Source organism: Jaculus jaculus, chromosome 11 (genome assembly GCF_020740685.1).
Source record: "Jaculus jaculus isolate mJacJac1 chromosome 11, mJacJac1.mat.Y.cur, whole genome shotgun sequence".
NCBI classification, from domain to species: Eukaryota; Metazoa; Chordata; class Mammalia; order Rodentia; family Dipodidae; genus Jaculus; species Jaculus jaculus.
In genome coordinates, this window is record NC_059112.1 from 19,681,598 (window position 1) to 19,703,367 (window position 21,770).

General features: G+C 36.7%; 1 protein-coding gene across 1 annotated transcript in view; it reads left to right on the forward strand.

Annotated features, from left to right (window-relative positions):
- Positions 1 to 21,770, forward strand: part of Gabrg1 (gamma-aminobutyric acid type A receptor subunit gamma1) — a 67,414-nt gene that overhangs the window by 16,115 nt on the left and 29,529 nt on the right. Inside the window, exons 2-3 of the mRNA XM_045161713.1 lie at positions 6,018 to 6,166; positions 20,736 to 20,803. Coding sequence (XP_045017648.1) covers positions 6,018 to 6,166; positions 20,736 to 20,803 — 217 coding nt within the window. The remainder of the gene's footprint in view (positions 1 to 6,017; positions 6,167 to 20,735; positions 20,804 to 21,770) is intronic.

A 21,770-nucleotide genomic window follows, 5' to 3' on the forward strand; every position in this document is an offset into this window, starting at 1 on the left:
ATAAATTAATGCATTTTCATCACCTAAGGATTTGAAAATATCTAATCTCTAAAAGAAAGATGAGAAATGTAGCTCAGAGGTATTGGATGACTTGCTTGAACTCCGCAGTTGTCACTGCACGGTTAATACTCATAGAGAAGCCAGGCTTCCTGCAGTCTTGGATCTATGATCCCCTCTGGGGTCAGCTGTATTCATCTTCGCATCTCAACCTCCGGAACAGTGTTCAGTACACTATAAGCGCCCATTAGAGCACGTCAAATAAAATATTGCCAGTTTTGAAAGTAGAATTAAAGTTGAAACGGGAGTTTTGTTCACAGACGGTCAGACGGCCAGTATAAATGGATTGCTGCTGTTGACTTAGCTCTATGCCAGCTTCCTCAGAGAGTACAATCAGTTTTCCACTCTGTGAGCCATCAAGGGAGTGTGGCTGAATACATTTCTGGTACTATTTCACACTGAGTAGATCAGCACAATTATGTGTTTATGCATATTGATAATTTGCTACAGGCATATGTATATTTGTGTCATTTGGTGATGTAATGTGTGTGTGATGAAATATAATCATTTAATATCCCATCATTTCCTAACAAAGTGTCATAATTTTTGATAATTATCATTGGAACGGGACAGGAAGATGGATGATTTTTTTTTTCTTATGATATGAGTATTGGGTTCATAGATTGTTGCATTGTTATCTATTGTTTTAGAATTCATTATTTTTTAAAAATAATTTTACACTTTCATATAAGTATACAGTGCATTTTGATCCATCCACAATTACCCACTATCATCTCCCTTGTCCCTCTTTCCTTTAAGATTCTTACTATTTAATCCCCAATTTATTTGAGAGATATAGAGGTAGGTAGATAGATACATGATAGATAGATAGATAGATAGATAGATAGATAGATAGATAGATAGATAAAGTAGATAAATAAAGAGAATGAGTATGCCAGTACCTTGACCTGCTGCAAACAAACTCCAGATGAGTGTACCACCTTTTGCATCTGGCTTACATGGGTCCTAGAAAATTGAACCTGAGTCCTTTGGCTTTGCAGACAAGCACCATAACTGCTGTGTCATCTCTCCAGCCCAAATCTTTTTTTTTTTTTCTCTTCTGGTTTTTCTAGGTAGGCTTTCACTGTATCCCAGGCTGACCTGGGATTCACTATGTACTCTCAGGGTGGCCTTGAACTCATGGTGATCCTCCTACCTCTGCCTCCCAAGTGCTGGGAATAAAGACATGTGCCACCACACCACGCCAGTCCCAAATCTTTTATTAATATGTTTGACTCACTGAGTAGACCTGGATTGTTTGCCTGATCATGGATGGGAGGGTATTTCCTGGAGAGTGGGAAGCTGACCAGTGTCTACAGAAGGATAGGCCACCTTCTGCCCCAGAAATCATCATTTACCACTAGCTGTTTGGTGACATACTGGGTGTCATGAAATCCTTTCCCACCAATGATTACACATGGATAGGCTCCACCTTGGGTGGGGAATCATATTTGCTGTGAGTCCATGAGTTTTAGATCCATGCTGTATCCCAAACACCACATTTTACAACCCTCTCTTCTCACCCCCATCCTTTCACGCTCGTTCTGTCCCCTGGTTTGTAAGGTGCCTTGAATGTTGGAGGTTGTAACAGTCAGCTCACTTTTCTGGGATCTACCTCTAGATCAGACACAGTTATGGGAGTAAGGTTTTTTGTTGTTGTTGTTTGTTTGTTTGTTTATCAAGGTAGGGTCTCACTCTAGCTCAGGCTGAGCTGGAATTCACTATGTAGTCATAGGATGGCCTCGAACTCACAGTGATCCTCCTACCTCTGCCTCCAGAGTGCTGGGATTAAAGGCATAAAGCCTGAGCCACCACTTGTACAGATGAAGAGAATGTTCCACTGTAGGAGAAGAAGCTGCCCCCTCCCACTTTGCACAGGTCCCTGCAGAGAGCAAACAACCACTCCTAGCACAAACAAGCTCACTGCAGGAACTCCATGCAAAGGTCCAGCATCTTTGGCAGGAAATTCCAGATCCACCCCCATACCTTAGAACTGGACCCTAGGATCCGCAAACAGTGACACCTCCTCCAATCAGGCTTCTGGAAATCCAAGAAGCATTCCTAAAGCTCCTCCGTGGGGGACTTTCACTCAAAGTGCCTCAGAGGGTGTGGTTTAACTGCGACAGGTTTAGGGGTGAGCAGACACTAGTTGCTTATGCTTGGTAACTTTGTCAGCTTTGCATCAAGAAACTCCTGTGTTTGAGGCTGTGAGAAACCTATGTGGACAGATATTTAGCAGGCAATTTTACATGCTTGCTATCTGATGAACACACCCATAGTGTTGGATCCCCTGAGGATCTACATCTCTAGTCACAGGCTTTGGGCCAGATTTGTAGTACCAGGCATGATTTTTTTTTTAATTTTTTTCTGTGAAGTAGAGATGTACTCAAATCAAATTGGAGAGCAACTGGTCACTCCCATAACTTTTAGCCCACGGTTGTCCCAGGGAACACATTTTACCTTGCAGGTTAGTTAAGAGCCCATAGCTGGATGGAGTTGTTTTTGACATTCTTTTAGAATTTCTAAGATATTTTATAACATCTCTCTACCACATTTGTTCAGCAATGTTTTGGAACACATTCCTCTTGGTAACTAGTATGTATGGTCATAGATACAAATGAATTACTTAATTATTATTTCCAACATGATATTTTAATCATGTGATTTTTTTTGCTAGAATTTATGAGACCTTAATAAAATCATTTACATTTCAAAAATTATAATCTCTTGATTTTTTTTTTACATAAATAGATGGGTCACGAGTTCAAAACAGGGTTATATTTCAATTTTTTTCTATGCATGTTTAATGTGTGAGCTTTAAATTTGAAGCATGTAGGACTTTTGGTTAAAATTTCTTGTACATCATCATTAAAACCAAGATGAGAAATACTTAATTTAGTTATTGGACATTGTATAAAATATGTCATACATCAATTTTGAGATTTTATTTGTGCTTTGGTGTATATGTTTTTGTGGCAACATTGATTGTCATAGAACGTGAAGATCACTTGTCCAATTATATTAGCTAATGAGTTAACTTTAGGTATCCATAGCTGTCTCCCTAGTGCTAAGGTTACACTGAATCAAAACTGTGTTGGGGTTCTCACAAGTGCTGGGGATATGAGTGCAGACCTTCATGTTTGGCAAACATTGTACCAGCTGAGACTTTTCTTCAGCCTCATGTACTACTATACTTATTCCTAGCTCTCATGTACCTATACTCATTCTAACTTAACCACTTATGCTTTTCTCAGTGAAGAAAGCTAACACTAATGGTGATACCAGAATATACAGTTGTTATATTTATTAATATTGACATTACAGGATTACCATTTTGACCCAGCTAATTAATTTTATACAAACATATTAAAATAAAAGCCATTTCTGCATGTATTTATTTAGTTTTTTTGTAAATGTAAAATGGTAAGAATTTAGGCTCCCTGATCAAGCATATTTACCTATTATCTTAGTTTTAAATTGGCAAACTAATAGTAATTAATGTTTATTATACATCTCAATTTCTGGGAGGCAAAGCTATGGTAATAGCAAAGAATAACAATAGACATAATAAGAAATAAGGCTTAATAATGGTGGAATTTTTCTTTATGGTGATATGCTAAGCAGCTAACCAGTCCCAAAGTATCGAAGTGTGATAGTCATGAAATGACTGTCAGGTTTATTACCCAGTGAATTTCTCCCGTATGTATTCAGTACCAGAAGCAGCAATTGATCTTTCCATTTTTAATAAAACATGTACGAAATGCCTCTATGAAATATATGGCCATTATCAGTGCATTTTACTTGTAATTAATACCTTTTACACAACCTGGCAAACAAGCCTATGGACATTAATTCATTTTGAGGTTTAGAGAAACTCCTCATGCAGCTCATTAAGTGCTCTGAGTTTCATCTCACTTGCTTAGTAGATAAATGGGAGAGGCTCCCTCGTGTGTTGGAATCAGAACACTTGAAGTCACTTTTATGTGAACTATATGCAGAGTCGCTATATAATTTATCACACTAACTAGGCCATACTAGAAGGGGGAGTGAACTATTTAAACTTATTCTGGGACCAAGGATCTAAGACCAAATGTTCCTCTTGTGCAAGAAACCTGGTTCATAATAGTTGGCTAACGTGTTTCCTTATAGTGATTAAGCTGGCTCCTATCATGATTGCATGGCATAGCATGAGTTACCTTAAATTATCATGCAGTTGTCAGTTCAAACTTTTACATTTTCTATGTAAAACTGAGTAGCTCTGTCATCAAACTAATTTTCACATACACTAACTTCTTATGCTTCCAGAGAAATTTATACATTACTTTAAAACAATTTAGAAAGACAGGAAAAAAAAAAAAAGATACGATATATGTTACTTTGATAGAAGTGACTGTTGAAGCAGAAGCCTGTGAGAGTAATGTGCCAAGATTAGATTGGATGTATATGTCATTTTTTGAGAGAAACATATGGGAAAGGTACATGGGAGAGGATGAATACAGGAGATGGGAGAATCTTCCTTTTAAAGCAGATATTGCCACCTAAGAAAGTAGAGAGGGAAAACCATGATTCAGGTCATAGTTACAGAGTGCATGGCCAGTCCAAGACAGCCGAGTGTGGGACACAGAGCGCCCTCCAAGACAAGCTGTTCTGTAGAGTGCTCCTCCTTGCATGTAGCAGGAAAATGTTGGGGGGGAGCTCAGACCTGTTCAGAATTGAACCAGGGTGCTGGCAGCTGAATATGCAGACTGAGAGAATGAGAACGGAGCATCCAATTTTCAGGACTGCCATGATAATTTTCTTGACAGATATAATGTTCTGCTTCTCACTATAAAAGGCTCTTTTTTAATTATTTATTTTTTATGATTAGAAATTCAATTCAGATTATTCTTCGTGATATATGAAGAGGCAGTTCATTTTTTTTCGTTTTCACTTCTGTCATATTAACTCCTCCCTATGCAATTATATTATCAAATATACACATGAATTGAATTATCAAATGCATACATGAAAATTGCATAATGCGTTGGTGCATAAAAATCTCTCTGGTCCTATTCATGAAGAATATTACATAACCATGTTATCTTTTCTCATCATATGTTTTAAGCTATTTTATATTTAAGGGGAAACATATCATTAAATGTGAACTTAACTTTGTATTCATATACACTCTTGTATTTAATGACCTCACCTAACTTAGTACTATATGGTCCCACTTCTTAAAACTTCCACAACCTCCCAGTGGTTCCACAGACTGGAGAATGTGACTTTAAAACATGGGTCTTGGGCTGGAGAGATGGCTTAGTAGTTAAGCGCTTGCCTGTGAAGCCTAAGGACCCCGGTTCAAGGCTCGGTTCCCCAGGTCCCACGTTAGCCAGATGCACAAGGGGGCTCACGCGTCTGGAGTTCGTTTGCAGAGGCTGGAAGCCCTGGCCGGCCCATTCTCTCTCTCTCTCTCTCTTTCTCTCTCTCTGTCTGTCTCCCTCTCTGTGTGTGTGTGTGTCCTCTTTCATGCCTTTCACAAGTGAGGTCCTTTGAATGTAGATATGCTGTATACTTTAGTAGGCTGTTCTAAATTTTCTTTAGATTTTTTACCATTTCAAGCTTCCTGTTGGGGGTGGTAATTACTGGTCACCATGCTCTGCAGACTGCGCACGGCACCAATGTAGGGAGAGCTTCTCACATTTTTAGCTCTAGATGCTCTCTTGGCACTTTCTGGAGTAGTTAGGATTTATTTTATTTTTTATTGCACTTTATATTTTGTGTGCCGGATTCTAATTTTTTGAAAGTATCATTACGTCAGATCAGTTCATAACATAATGTTACTAGTTATCTTGAAAGTAACATTTAAGAATTTTGTCCTCATTTATAATGCCTTATAAATTCTAATAATCTTAAACTAAACTTTACATGTATGATTTGATGAAACTTTCTATTTCCCATCCTTCCTTTGAATTATTTAGCGTTGATAAGGCAGATGATGAGGATGATGAGGATTTAACAGTGAACAAGACGTGGGTTTTGGCACCAAAAATTCATGAAGGCGATATAACACAAATTCTGAACTCATTGCTTCAAGGCTATGACAACAAACTTCGTCCAGATATAGGAGGTGAGTTTGGGTTATTCTGGGATGTTGATGGTTCTTTGATGCTATTTTTGTCATGGATCTCATTTTTTTTAAATATCTGGTACATGTCAAAGACTGTTGAGATTGAAGATTATTAGTTTTAATGGCCACTGCCTTAGGAAGTTCACAATTAGAAGTTGCATACAATGCACATAAAACGTGTATGGCAAGATTATTTATAAACTGTTACTATAAAATGGGCTATCATAAAGAGGCAATATTAGAACCTAGTTCCCTTAGGCTTCACAGGCAAGTGCTTAACTGCTAAGCCATCTCTCCAGCCCAAGAGATAATATTTGAAAATTAGTAGTAGTTCTTGCAGGTTTTTCTTTTTTTGCCAACAACACACATTTAGTTAGAACAGAATTATGCCATGACGATAAAGTTAGTGGAGGTAATCACTGTGTTCAGATTATTATTCTAAGTCCTTGTATTTATGTGTAAATTTTATACACAACAATCTGGTAAATTTCTCACTGCAACTCAAAGATTAACAAACATACATGGGCATTTTTTTTTTTTTTTTTTGGCTTTTTGAAGTAGGGTGTCACTCTAGGCTGACCTTGAACTCAGGGTAGCCTTGAATTCACAGTGATCCTCCTACCTCTGCCTCCCAAGTGCTGGGGTTAAAGGCATGCACCATCATACCCAGCATAAAATGGACAAAATTTAAATGTGAATTGCATTAAATCTATAGTCAATAGATATATAGTTACATATTGATTATATATATTAAAGAATTTTCCATGCAGTGTCACAAGTAGTGCTACTATAATAACATGTGAATTATATAAGAATAATTGGAATTTTAAAAATATGGCTATTTTGAGCTGAAGATATATCTCACTGGCTGTTTTCTTTTTTAATGGGTTTTCAAGGTAGGTAGGGTCTCACCCTAGCTCAGGCTGACCTGGAATTCACTATGTAGTCTCAGGGTGCCCTTGAACTCATGGTTATCCTCCTAAACTCTGCCTCCCAAGGGCTGGGATTAAAAGTGTGTGCCACCATGCCCAAACTTTTCCCCTTTTGAGGACTTGCTAAATATGTATTCTAGATTCAAAACCCAGTACCATCAAAAAATAGTATTGTCCTTTTTTTAATTTAGAAAAATATGAGTAAAGGTGTTTTAATCTTTGTATATGTTGAATATGTTTATCAATGCAATATATTTCTGCGTATATACTTAAAATTAATTATTTTGGTTACTTATTGTTAGATATAGCTGGATTTTTTGGACTATAGAAAACAGTGATTATTTCATAAGCAATATATATATATTTTTAAGTGGAAACTTTGTATGGAGACATCATGTGTTGATAACATTTCTCCCCTCCCTGCTCCCGCTCCATTGAGGGCCCTCCTCAGTGGGAGTGCTGGTATTACCACGGGGTTTATGCATTTTAAGAGCAGCAGTCATTAAGCAATGCCTCCACACATCCCCTCCGGCCCTGTGGCTCTTACAGTCTTTCTATCCTCTGCGCGTTGGTGAGCGGTTTTAAGTCTGGTCTATGTTAGTGTTGTGCCCTCAGCAGCTTCTGGATGTCTGCTTTGGTATGATTTGAGTACCCTCTGTGTGGAGGCATGTTGGCATCGCCCTGGCATAGGTGTTAAGGCTCTCCATAGAAGCAGCACTCAAGTTCACCTGCCAGTACCTCTGTGGTTTCCCCTGAGCCCTAATTCAGTGGAGGGGTAGCTCACCTCATAATGGGGATTCAGCTCTCTTTCCTTGTCTTGTTGATATATTTTTGTTATCCCCGTTTTTCACTGCCTTCTGTAAAAAGAAAACCAGAGTCTCCAATGGAGAGTGAGAAAATTTACTTTTAAATTTCACTTTTAAAACTGCATATTTTGTGGGATAGGAATTGAGCTGAATATTGCATAATTTGACTTTCTCCTGATTTCAGGGATAGAAATTCATATTTCACTACTAGGTAGGTATGATATTTAATGTGGAAGATATTTTTGGAGCTCTGTTAGCCCTTTTCTTATTTTAACAGTATTCTTGTTTACATCAATCTGAAACTTTAACTACTTTCTTTACATACATTAATATAAACATAGGCCACATTTTCCCATGTCATCCTATTTCCTATATATTATATAAATAATTTTCAATCATTATAAATTGTGAACAAAAATTTTATTCTTTTAAAATTCCACTTGATTCTAACATAGTAACCTTAAGTAATGTCACTATATATTCATTTTCTTTCAGTTATTTATTTGAGAGAGAGAGAAGTAGAAAGTGAGAGGGAGGAGAGAGAGAGAGAGAGAGAGAGAGAGAGAGAGAGAGAGAGAGAGAGGGAGGGAGAATGGGCACACCCCAGGGCCTCTAAGCACTTTAAACAAACTCCAGCCATATGTACCACTTTGTGCATCTGGCTTACATGGGTACCGGGAAAATAAACCTGAGTCCTTAGGCTTCACAGGCAAGTGCCTTAACTGCTAAGCCATCTCTCCAGCCCAATTTTCATTTTGATATTCTTATATTTTTGGAATACTTTTGGCCTGCATTTTCTCCATCACTCTACCATTGATACATATATACTAATAATGTATTTGTGAAAACAAATTAATTAGTGAACAAAAGATCCCTGTACAATTCTTTTGTCTTTCATTTTGTAGCATACAATGAGAACATTCTTCTTACAAGTCATCTATTAATCATTCGCCCGCTTCCTTCCAAAGTTATTATTCATTCTTTGAATAGTTTATTTCATATACTTCAGGTAATTTCAATTTTGAGTTCATCCTTTATTGTAGTCTAGATAGACAGATATATCGATCGATAGATAGACAGACAGGCAGATAGATAGGTAGGTAGATATATATACTAGTATCATGATTTTATAATTAAATATCTAAGTAAATGTATAATTCATGGGACATATCTCTTTCCTAAATTACTTTCTACCTTGCTATGCTTACCAGAAGTTAACTAAAATCGTTGATTTCTACTTATTCCTTTGTTCATTTGTATACATAGATGAGAAGATTCAAGTGTAAGAATTATGTGCACATTACCTTACAAGAAATTTATACTTTTGGAGATATTTTTATTTTTGTCTTTTCACATAGTCCTCATTTTTAACATTTACTATAATCAGTTATGTAATGATATGATAGTTTATTTATTCAAACATTATTCTACTAATGGATAGTTCTAATTGTTTTATATAGCAACAAGCAATGGATATTTGTGTGTATACATATGTTTATGTTGGTTAATATGTAATTATAAATCCCCAGATGCTGGATTTTTTTTGTTCCAAATATATGTGTATATTCATTTTGTATACTATTTGTTGAGAATCCTACTACATGAGGGTTATTGTATTTTTAATTTCTACCAAGTGAATATGAGAGGGAGAGTTTCCTCATATTTCTACAATAGCACAATTTATTATCTTATCTTTTAGCAGACATACTTCTAATAATGAAGTAGTCTTTCTTAGAGGTTTTGCTTTATTTCTAGTTTAAGGTCATTGTTATGCATTTGATAATCAAGTTAATATCAGCTTTTGAGAATTTCTGTTTATCTATTGATTTATTATATCTATCTATCAATGAATCTATCTATTACACATGGATTGGCCTAAACAGTTTTCTCCAAAACAGTATACACTGTCATAATCTGTAGAACTTGTGCATAGTACTACATAGGAAAGATGTTCTTTGCACATAAAATAGAATTAAATATCATAAGATAAGCACGCCATGTAGAATCATCCAGTGGGTCCTGAATCCAGTGATTAGTACCCTTATAGGAGTGACATACAGAAAGGAATTGAGGGCTGGAGAGATGGCTTAGCGGTTAAGCACCTGCCTGTGAAGCCTAAGGACCCCTGTTCGAAGCTCAATTCCCCAGGACCCACGTTAGCCAGATGCACAAGGGGGCGCATGCCTCTGGAGTTTGTTTGCAGTGGCTGGAGGCCCTGGCACGTCCTCTCTCTCTCTCTCTCTTGCTCTCAAATACATAAAAATAAAAACAGAAAAGAATTGAGACAGATTTACACAGACATGTGCAAGACAAGATGCTGTGAAGTTGGGCCACAGAGAAATGAAGAGCAGTACATTCATTAGAAGCTACAGTGGAGCAGGCATAGCCTTTTCCCAAGCACCTTAGGAGCACAGCATGTTGACATCTTGATGTGTCATTTCTAGCGCCCAGGTCTGAACACACTGATGTTGTGAGGTAGCACAATAGTGGAGGAGTTTCCCCCGCAACCCTAGGGCATTGTCACGGGCATATAAACTATTATTCTGTGATCAGTATTGCAAATATTTTCTATGCATTTATCATTTGTCATTTAGCTTTTTATGGTGAATTGTTGTTTGCATTTTATTATTATTTAGTCAGAAATATCAAAATGTTATTATCTTTGGATATTGAGACTTACAAAAGTAATCTTTATTAGGGTCCGAAGAGAGAGCTTAGTGAATAAAGTGCTTGCCTCACAATTTTAAGGACCAAAGTTTGGGCACCCAATGGCCATTTAAATACAGCTGTACATGTGGCTGGCCTGTACTCCCAGCCCATCAGAGTCAGGGACAAGACATCTTTGAGATAAGCTAGCTAGGCAGACTATCTGAATTGGCATGCACTGGGGTCAAGTGATAAACCCTGCCACAATAAATGAAGATGAGAGCAATTCAATAAATAAGATTCTTCGATGGAACCTTTGGCTTGCAGATTGACACAAACATGAACATGACTCCACACATATGTGTCTACACATACATAAATGCACGCATACATACCACATGCATTCCACACTCATACAAGGTTAAGTAATGATAGAAATTTTGAGGTATTGTATATATAATTGCTTCATAAATTTTGAGTTCAATGCTGTATTTGATGTAAATTTGCTGTTTAATTTTTTTTTTCCCAAATGGCTAGATTGTTGACTCAGGATAATTTACTGAAAAATCATCCTTTCTCTATTCCTTGAGATTCATTGATCATGCATTATACTTTATGTATTCTGTTTATACCTGTTTTATTAACTCTCTCTTTTATTTATACATCAACACTACATTAGTAGTAAAAACTTAAGTTGTTATGAAAACTATAACATTTATATTAATATCTTATAAAGCATTTCATCAGTGGGATTGTTTTTGTTGTTAGGCTTATGTGTGGAAAACTATTTTCTATCGATTTGATCTTTGAAGGACAGATTGGCTAGATAAAAAACCTGTGTTCCATGTTATTTTTTCATTTAATTTTCTTTTTAATAGCCTATTTCACCAGTACTCTGTGTGTGATTTTTGAGACATGTAATGTCAGCCCAATTCTTTAGCTCTTGTAGTTTTACTTCTAGAAGGAAATGAGAGTTTTGGTTTTTTTTTAATCTTTCAGCAGAACAATTTTACTAGTTTAAGTTTCAGAGTTGTTCAGTTTGGGTAACCTTTATTTTCCCTCCCCAAACTGATAACTTCTTCATAATTAGCTCTTCTTTTAACTTTAGAAACAACGGCTTATTTATTTATTTTGCTATACTGTTGAAAGTTAATTCTATTCCATTGTGTTGGTGTCTTAATAAGTTCCAGTTATAGATGACTTTGTCAAACTGTGCCTGCCATGGATTTTACAGATTGTTGCCTGCCTCTCACCTCTCTTTATCATGGTTATTACAGTCTAGAAAAAAACAAAATTTCCTACATATTACTACATTCTTAGTACATTTTTGGAATTTCTTCTTTTCCTTTCATTACAAACAGTTCTGCATTTCATTTCTGCATCATTATTTTTCCCACCAGGAATGAGGGAATTCATTCCATTTGTTTAGGGTATGAATTTCTGAGTCAAAGTAATTTGCCTTTATCCTCAAATACTTTTTGAAGTTATCATTTTTTTTACAGTTTTCTCCTGTTTAGAGTTTTGTAGGGATTTTCCACGATTGATCTGTATTGCATTCTTTACCTAATTCTTTTAAGACTGGAAGATATGTTACCATATTCTCAGTTCATTAATGTTCTTTTTTAACATAGTATCAAAGCACACATACTGAATGGAGATAGTGGCTAGGGGAGTGTTGGAATAGATGATAGATAGATAGATAGATAGATAGATAGATAGATAGATAGATAGATAGAGTCAGTTATAGATGTCCTTGTCATACTGTGCATATATATATGCATATATGTGCCTGAATGCATGGACACATATACATCACATCAACCTACACCACACATATGACATTCAAAAAAGAAAGAAAAAATATGAGTTTTTCTATACTTAAGGTTTGTTTACATTAGCAATCTTTTCCCCTTTGTGGCCCAGATATAGGTGAAATTGTTCTGTGTTTTATTAAACACGTAGCATGTTTATATTATGTTTGCTGTCATCATACCTTATGGAGTTCAGTTTACGAATTATCAGATGCTTGAGAAATTTTATGAAGAATGTCAAATTAAATTCCATGTCCTTTCCTTTCTTACATGGAAATCCCAGCTATCTTGTTAACTCTTATTCCAGTTTTCTCTCCAACTCAAGTCCATGTAAACTGTGAAGCAGGATTGAAATTCCTATTGTGACACATGAAGCCTTAAATTAAATTGTCTCTTTAGTAAACATCACATTTGTTTTAGTAAGTCAATAATCCTTTGAGTTATTATTATGTCAGCATTGCTGCCTTGTAAGTTTATTTTCATTTTGAAACATTAAAATTATTTGTAAATATTTAGGCTTTTAATTATGTTTATAACTATTGATTTCCACTTAACTCTGCTATGGTCAGATTTTATACTTTTATTTTTCTAACCTCATGTAAGCATTATATGACATTCAGAACTAGAGAAAAAACACTGACATGTTAGTGTTATTGAACACCAGGCCTCATTTCCATTTATCCAGATAACAGGTTTACAGGCTAAGGAAACAGTTCAGAAATAATCATTACCTTTTTATTTCCCCATGGTAAATTCTGCCAAATATATAAGAAAGAAGTCATATAAAGAGCTGCAGATATGGCTTAGCAGTGAAGGCACTTTCCAGGTGTGATTTCTTCATACCTATACAGGTCAGATGAGCACAGTGACTTATGCATCTGAAGTTAAAGTGGCTGGCGGTCTAGTGAACCCACCCATACGCTACCAAAACTGTCTCAGAGCATAGAGATTCCCATTTCATGTCACTAAATCAGTATAATCTTGATAATTACACCAGACTGAGACAGGACAAGAAAAGATATTTATTAACTGATAAATCTTTAAAACGTGTCAGTTGAATGGAATAGTCAATATCCTAGAAGAATAATTTACAGACATTTGATTTCTTGAAGAATTTTTTAGAAAAGCTTCAAAGATCGGGTAAAATTTCTTGAAAGTAAGTCTATATTTGGGCAAGGATTATGGAAACAGGGAAGAAATGGTGTAAGAATGCTGGGGCTGGGTGGTTATTTCCTTTTTATGTAATAACGCATGCACCATTTGCAAGCAGTAATTCATGATTGTTTTATGATATAAAATTGGTAGACACAAAGAAAGATATACATGTTTATAAATTATAATACTACATATATATATTAATATAATACTCATTATGTAGTTTACCTATTTTAATGACTAATCTGTGACAAAAGAAAAATAAAGCTATAAAATCCATTCTCTAGGATTATAGTTTTAACTAAAATGAGTTGATTTTAGTGAATGTGGGCAATAAATACATATTCTGCTGAAGATAATATAGAAGGAAAGGAATAAAGTGTCCAAGAAAGCATGATTACAACAGTTGTGATGAAAATATTTTAAAGTTATCCTAGTTCATATTTTGTGCTTAAAACAAACAAAAACAACAACAACAAAAAACAAAACAAAACATGATTTCCAAAGTCAAGAGTTTCCTTTCTTTATTTTTGCTTGAGCTCCCTAGAAATTGATGTGGAAATCCAATTGATTTATCTCACTGCTCTTTTTTCAATTTTTAAAACTGTGTCTTGTTCCTGTGCAGGGAATGCTCAAGTTGCCCTGAACACCCCCCTTTCTCACACCCTCTCTCTCTCTCTCTCTCTCTCTCTCTCTCTCTCTCTCTCTCTCTCGTGTGTGTGTGTGTGTGTGTGTGTGTGTGTGTGTGCGTGCATTCACTCCCACTAGGAGCTTATTCACAGTTTATTGGTGCACTTAAAGGAATGTATTTAGAAACTCAACTCGGAAAGACACCTTGCAAAAATAAACCAATTCCATGTCTACATGCCTTCTGTATATAAAAAAAAATAATAATTTTCTGGTAGTACATAGTTTTCACATTTATTGTTAGACTACTGTGAAGAAAGGTTCTTTTGATCTTTATTGTGATGATTAATTAAACATGATCTGAGATTATTTTATATTTTTTTTAATTTTAGTTTTTTGAGATAGGGTTTTACTCTAGCTCAGGCTCTCCTGTAATTTACTATTTAGTCTCAGGGTGTCCTTGAACTCATGATGATCCTCCTACCTCTGCCTCCTGAGTGCTGGGATTAAAGGCATGTGCCACCACACCCGGCTGAGATTATTTTTAAGAAATCATGTAATGAGAGTGGAATAGCAATTCCAAATTACATGTGATTTTCAAATTTTGACTTGTAACACGTTCCCTTTCTAAACATCATGAAAATACTACAATTGTACAATTTTGGATTAAAACAAAAAACAACATAGCCGGGCGTGGTGGTGCTTGCCTTCATTTAATCCCAGAACTCGGGAGGCAGAGGTAGGAGGATCACCATGAGTTCAAGGCCACCCTGAGACTCCATAGTGAATTCCAGGTTAACGTGGACTAGAGTGAGACTTTACCTCAAAAAACCAAAAACAACAAAAAAAAGCAAGCAAGCAAGCAAGCAAACAAACAAAAACCCAACATGATGCTGAGACAAACTGTTTTTACAATTTTTAAGAAGCTTTATTTTTTAGTGATTTTGATTTTGCCCATGGGCATTATTCATAGTATGTTTATCAAAGTAGCAATGAGTTATGAGTAAGGAGTGGCTCCAGAGCACTATAGCTTCTCTCTTAATTATATATATTTTAAGCATAAAAGCACTATCTGTAGTTTCCAAATTAATTTCAAATATTTAATGTTTATATTTTTGTTTTAGGGTCTGCATGTTACATGATTATATTAAATATCAGCAGTGCAAAGTTACAAGATGACATACAAAAAAATATTCATACTTTGAAAATACGTCTTTATTTATTTTTATTTATCTAATTAATTAATTTGAGAGAGAGGCACAGAGAGAGGAAAGGAGTGAGAGAGAGAATGAATGGCATGTTAGGGCTTTTAGACACTGAAAAAAAAAAAAAACCTCAAGACGCCCACACCGCCTTGTGCTTTCTGTGGGAAGTGGGGAATGAAACCCAGGTCCTTAAGGCTTTGCAGCCAATCACCTTAACTGCTGAGCCATCTCTCCAGCCCTCTACATATGTACTTATTATTTTATAGCTAAATATTTTTGTCAGCATTGAAAAAATATGATAGTGAACGTTCTAGGTTTCTATTCCTAACTAGAACCTCTTTTTTCATAGTAGTATCGTTTCCATTGTACTTTTCACTTATAGGTAGTTTTACAAAAGTGTAGTTAATATAAAAACGTTATGCATTTACAACCCATATATTTTTCTTATAAAATAAATTGCTATTTTACATGCTCTTTCAATAGCAAAAAGGAATCCTCAGTATAGCAATATTCAACCTTTTCCTTCCTTAGTCTTCAGATCTGTCGCATTGCAGGTACATCGGCCTCACCTCAGTCAGGAAATGTCCCAGAGCTACAATCCCATGCAGCTCATGGCCAAATGGAAGAGTTAATGTTTTCTAATTCTACTTTCTAAGATTCATCTTATAGTTTGCCATGAAATGTTAGGGTAAATCACTGTTGCATCCAGGTTCGCATTGTTGGCAGGAAACACCTGACCAAGAGCAGCTTGTGGGGTTGCGGGGAGTGGGGGGAGGAAGGTTTATCTTGGATTACAGACTCGAGGGGAAGCTCAATGATGGCAGGGGGAAACGCTGCATGAACCAAGGGTGGACATCACCTTGTGGACAACAGGGACAGGAGAGTGTGCCAAGCACTGGCAAGGGGAAACTGACTACAGTGCCCATAAGTCTGCCCCCAACAATATGCTGCCTCTGTGAGGTGTTAATTCCAAAACTTCCATCAACTTGGAAACTAGCATTCAGAATACCTAAGTTTATGGGGGCACCTGAATCAAACCACTACGCTCAGTCATATGTACAACTTTCTTTTTAAATGTGACAAGCAAGTCATGGAAAGAAAATTCCCATAGAAGTCATTCATTCCTCCCCATGGACAGTGTTTAGTTTCATGTGTTGTGCAATGAAAAGCAGAAACCCAGTGTTTGTTCGTCAGTGTAACTGAAAACATCGATGATGTTTTGCTTATAATGATATGTTGCTTATATCAGTTATAATTGCTTGCTACTGATAATAAATATACTTACGAATGGAACTAAGGAACCGGTTATATTGTTGTTAATTGGCTTTCATAAAAATCATTCCATAAACCAAGCCATAATTAGCTTAATTACATATTTATTGCCTGCAGTTTATAGCTAGTCAGAAATAAATGGCAAACAATTAAAACAACTTATCTCAAAAGTCATCACCCTTATATAAATTGAAAATCTTCTCTAAACCATGTGACCTGATTTTATAGATATTTATTCGAGGCCAGCAATTAAATTGCATTACATTTTCTAGAAGTATGTCAACTTGAAAACTCAGTTTTTTTAATCTGTTTAAAGCAATATTTATAACATGCAACAACATTTTTGTCTGAGAAAAAAAAAATACAACCTGACCCCCCCAAGAGAAAACAGAAACAAAAAAAAATCCATGTGAAGATTGAAAGTTTTCCAAATTGAATTTTTTTTAAATTACAAAGGATTTAAAAAATGTCATCTTAAACCTCTGGGATACTGTTTTGCAAAACATCCAAAGATTTCCATCAAAGTTTGGTAGCTGAAAGGCTGTGTTTGACGACACAGGGTAACTAGGGTGGGGTGCTGAGGGGATTGGGCGATGTGTGGAGGAGGGAAGAGAATCTTGGAATATGAGCTGTAAATGCTGAAAGGGGCGTGGACGCAAATAAGGTTTAGGATGGTGAACTGACTAAACAGAGCTAAAACCTTGCTCCAATTGCAGAGAAACGCAAATCACACTACTGTTCAATTTATGAAATTATTTTTCTGCTCATCTCATTTTCTTTATAATAGTGTGTACAAGACATGACAGAGGTTTTTTTTGTTTGTTTGTTTGTTTATATTAAAAGTTAACTTTTAAAAATGGCTATTTAGCTGGGTGTGGTGGCACACATCTTTAATCCCAGCACTTGGGAGGCAGAGGTAGGATGATCGCCATGAGTTGAAGGTGTCACCCTGAGACTACAATGTGAATTCCAGGTCAGCCTAGACTAGAGTGAGACATTACCTCGAAAAGCAAAACAAAAACAAAACCAAAAACAAACAATAAGAAAAAAGGCAACTTTGGTATATAAACATAAGTAAGCATATTTCAGATTGATCATATTCCCATTGAGTTATTCTATTATGTCCCCTCCCCTCATCCTCATTCTTCTGAGGGCCTTCACAGTGGGGTATCCATAATGGTAATTGTTGGGTCATGAATACATTAGTTGGTTCCTATGGGGGAACAATGTCTCCAAGTAAATCTCCCCACCCTATGACTTACATTTACTTTTCTCCCTCTTCCACGATGTTCCATGAACCCTGGAGGGTGTGACAGAAGCCTCCTTTAGTGTTGAGCTATCCATACCTTCTCACCTTCTCTTCTGATAAATTTGGATTCTCCTCAATATCTATTGCCATCTCTCTGGATAAGGTTCCTTGGCTCATAATGAAAGCAGCAATCATATTTAAGTCTCCCCTTCCTGTACGAGAGAGAGATGATTTGACCCTGCTAGACATTTGACTTTTTTTTTTTTTCTTGTCATCTTGATGGGTGTTATGTCTCCCTTGTATTTCCTGCCACATGGAAAAAGCAGGTTCTCCAACCAAGTGTGAGAGCAGAATAGGGAAAAGGAAATAAACATACACTTATAAGACATTTTGGTGGGCAAAACCTATCTACTTAGGCAAAGAACAGTGGAAGCTCCCTTGTAGGTTCTACGACCTTACAAACTACAAGATTCTGGCTTGGTTTTCAGCACTGAGAATGAATTCCCTCAAACCGATTGGGCGTCATGTATAATCAGAGAGCATTTGATTGCTCCCATAACTTACACACCACTGCTGCACCAGCAGGCACGTCTTGCCTGGCTGGTTGGTTTTGTAGCTTGCAAGCTCCACTGTTTATTCACACAGTTGGTAACATTTTTCCCCAAGCACCTCACGGAGGGCTTTCCAGCGCTGTGGTGGGTAGCCAGCAGGAGGGTGGCTTCCCTCTCAGTGCTGGCACGGGTTCACAATGTCCTGCTTACCCAGCCTGTGGTGTCTTCAGCACCCTGGTCTTTACCATGTAGTTCTGGTAGGTAACCAAGTGCTGTGGCAATGGGACAATGGCCTGCATTGTTTAGATTGCCTCAAGGATCTGTCTGACCCACAGTTCACTTGGGAGGTTGAGGGGGAAGGGGTGCCCAATTCTGGCAATAGAGATTTATCAGCAACTACCTATGGTAACCTAAGGTAAAGCTTTTTCCAGGGTACTTGTAGCCAAGATTTATTCTCATTCTCTCTCTCTCTCTTTCTCCCTCTCTCTCTCTGTTTCTCTCTCTCTCTCTCATCGTTTCATTAACTAATGAAGAAGTAGGGTTCTTTAGTACTAATTACTAGCTTTGTGTATTCCTCCTTTGTGTCCCTCCCTTACCCCTGTCCCACTAGACCATTCTACTTCCTTGGTTCTGTTTCTCCACTGCCCTCCTGTTCCTTCCTCTAGTTCTTCCATGCTTCTCCTCTCCATCCCTCCTTCTAGTTTCCTGACAAGTTACGACTGATGCTTATGACAATTTGTAGACAAGTCAAAGATCCACATTAGGATCTTCAAATGATAAGAGAGCATGCAGCTTTTGTAGACTTTCCTCTAAGTGTTTGCATACACTTGTCTACTTCACAAACGCTTTATATCTACGCCTCAACCAGAACTCACTGCATTAAAAGAGGAACCCTTTGTAAATATATACAATGATAATCAAGAGTAGGGTAAAATAAATATTTTTCATATTGAACAGAGAGGAATGTGTTTGTATATATTGGCATTTCTCTGTTTAATGTATTTACACAAATGCAAAAATATCATCAAAGGTAAACCTGAAAAGAAATAAGGACTTAAATCATAATCAAATATGGCCCCAATGTGGGTAATTAAAAGAATATTGCTTGATAAACAAGAACAAGACCATTTTTATACTATTTGCATATGAAATAAAAGTATTGGATGTACTTCTTGAAAACCAGCTGGGGAAACAATAATGGCTAAATACAAAACACAATAAACATTGCATAGGGATCTACACAATTACCCTGTGAGAATCAAGTAAAACTATGCTTCACATTAACAGAAACTATCAGCAGGCTAAAGGAATATTGTCACAAACAAATGAAGGAAGGAAGGATGCATAAATAGTTATCAAGGTCCTCAAGTGAGTCAGACCTGGAGGTAGCTTATTAACACACATTCTATCCCTTAATAGAATTGTGTGCTGGAACTTGCTCGTGATAGAGGCTTACATATTGTGACAACTTGGAATTCAGTGATTTCCCACTGTACCATTAAACCAACCATTGTGGGAGTAGTAACCACTTGGAAATCAGCAGAAGTTAGAAATCAAGCTTTTCCCTCCTCTCTGACAAGAATGTTGTTAAACAGCAGCCTACTACAAGTAAGCTTTAAGCATAATTATGTCTACTTTAAGCTCTAAAACTGCATTTTAATCTTAAAGTTCTAAAACTAATTCAGAACAAATCAACAAATATTTTATTGAATTTAAAATCTTTATATAAATGATAGATATACTCATAATATCTTGATATAGAACACCTGAAAGTTTTAGATAATTTGTTTTTAGGGGCTTGGGAGAAAGCTCAGAAAATAATGCACTTGTCATACAAGACCATGTAACTCAGTTTGGATCCCAGGCCTTGTGTAAAATGCCAAAGTACTGCTAGGCTTCTTTAATACACGTACATCTGTAGTGAAATGTGAAGTGCAGACAAAATAATTTGCTAGAAGGCTGAGGAATGGCTAGGTTGGCAAATGTAACAGCAAATTAGAGAAATTTTCTCAAATAGAGTAGTAAGCAAGAATTGACACGCAAAAGTTCTCTAACCTCCACATTGCATAAACGCACACATAATCACACAAACGGACACACATATTATACACTCACGTATACATGGAAAAACCTTTTAGATATAAAATAGATTTGCAAATGCAAAAGAAAGGTGTTTTTATAACCATGTGTTTCCTTGTATCTCATAGTGAAGTCTACTGTGATTGAAATCATAAAATATTATGAGTGAGTAAAACTAAGATTTTTAATAGTCCCTGATGACATCATTAACCATTTTCTGTTCTGATATTTTTTAGTGAGACCCACAGTGATAGAAACTGATGTTTATGTAAATAGCATCGGACCAGTTGACCCCATAAATATGGTGAGTAAGTATGTAAAGATCGTGAGTTGTGTCTTCCTAGTAGATTGAATGTGTTCGTAAATTTTGGAGATGATTCTGACTGAATTCAGGTCAACAATTCTTCTGGGCCAGATGTTGGCAGTGAGAACTAAAATATCTCTTGTTATTCCAGTGTAATACTGTATTTGATAGAAAAAGAAATGCGAAAACCTAAATGAATCATTGGCTGATTTAAGAATGGGCCCTTGGTGCTTGTTGGAGTCAGCTCCATGTGTTAGTTGCTGAGGTGAACTTCCAAAAAGACACAGTTTAAAGGAGGAAAAGGAGTGATTTCAGGAAGTTCCATGGACGGCTGAAGAAGATGGCTCCATTCACAATTCCAAGCAGGGAGAGAGAGACAACCCCACAGCCAGCACCATAACCAAACAAGTATGAATGGATAAGAAAACTGCAGGGGGCCAGCAGTAAGCAGCCAGAGCTCCAAGCGCTCTCTGCATTACCTTTGGGTTAGAAATCAGATCTTCCCTCAGTGACACTTCTTCCAGGCAGGGGCTGGGGATCATCATTTTTTAATAAGAATACCTGAGGCTACTGGGGGTTGGCATGCATTCAAAATACCACAATACTAATGGGATAGCATGCCAAACTACATTCAACAGACCTAGTAGTGTTCCCACGGACCGGTGTGAATCGCAGCCATGAACATGGAGGGTTCCTTGTGCGAAGGGCAGAGATTAAAACAGAGGTGTATGGCTGCTAAATTGACAAGCAGAAGTGACTAGATTTTTGTGTTCCCTAAACATGATTTATGAGGCACACCCGGCAAGGCTCAGATGTGCTCACAGAAGGCAGCAGAAGGAATGTAAGAGCAGCAGGGTGAGATGTGGGGCTATGGGATACTGAACTCGAGATAGAACTTAACAATCGCACTCATGGGTTCACAGCAGCTGGTGTCCCCCACACATGATTCAGCCCGTCAGTGTCATAT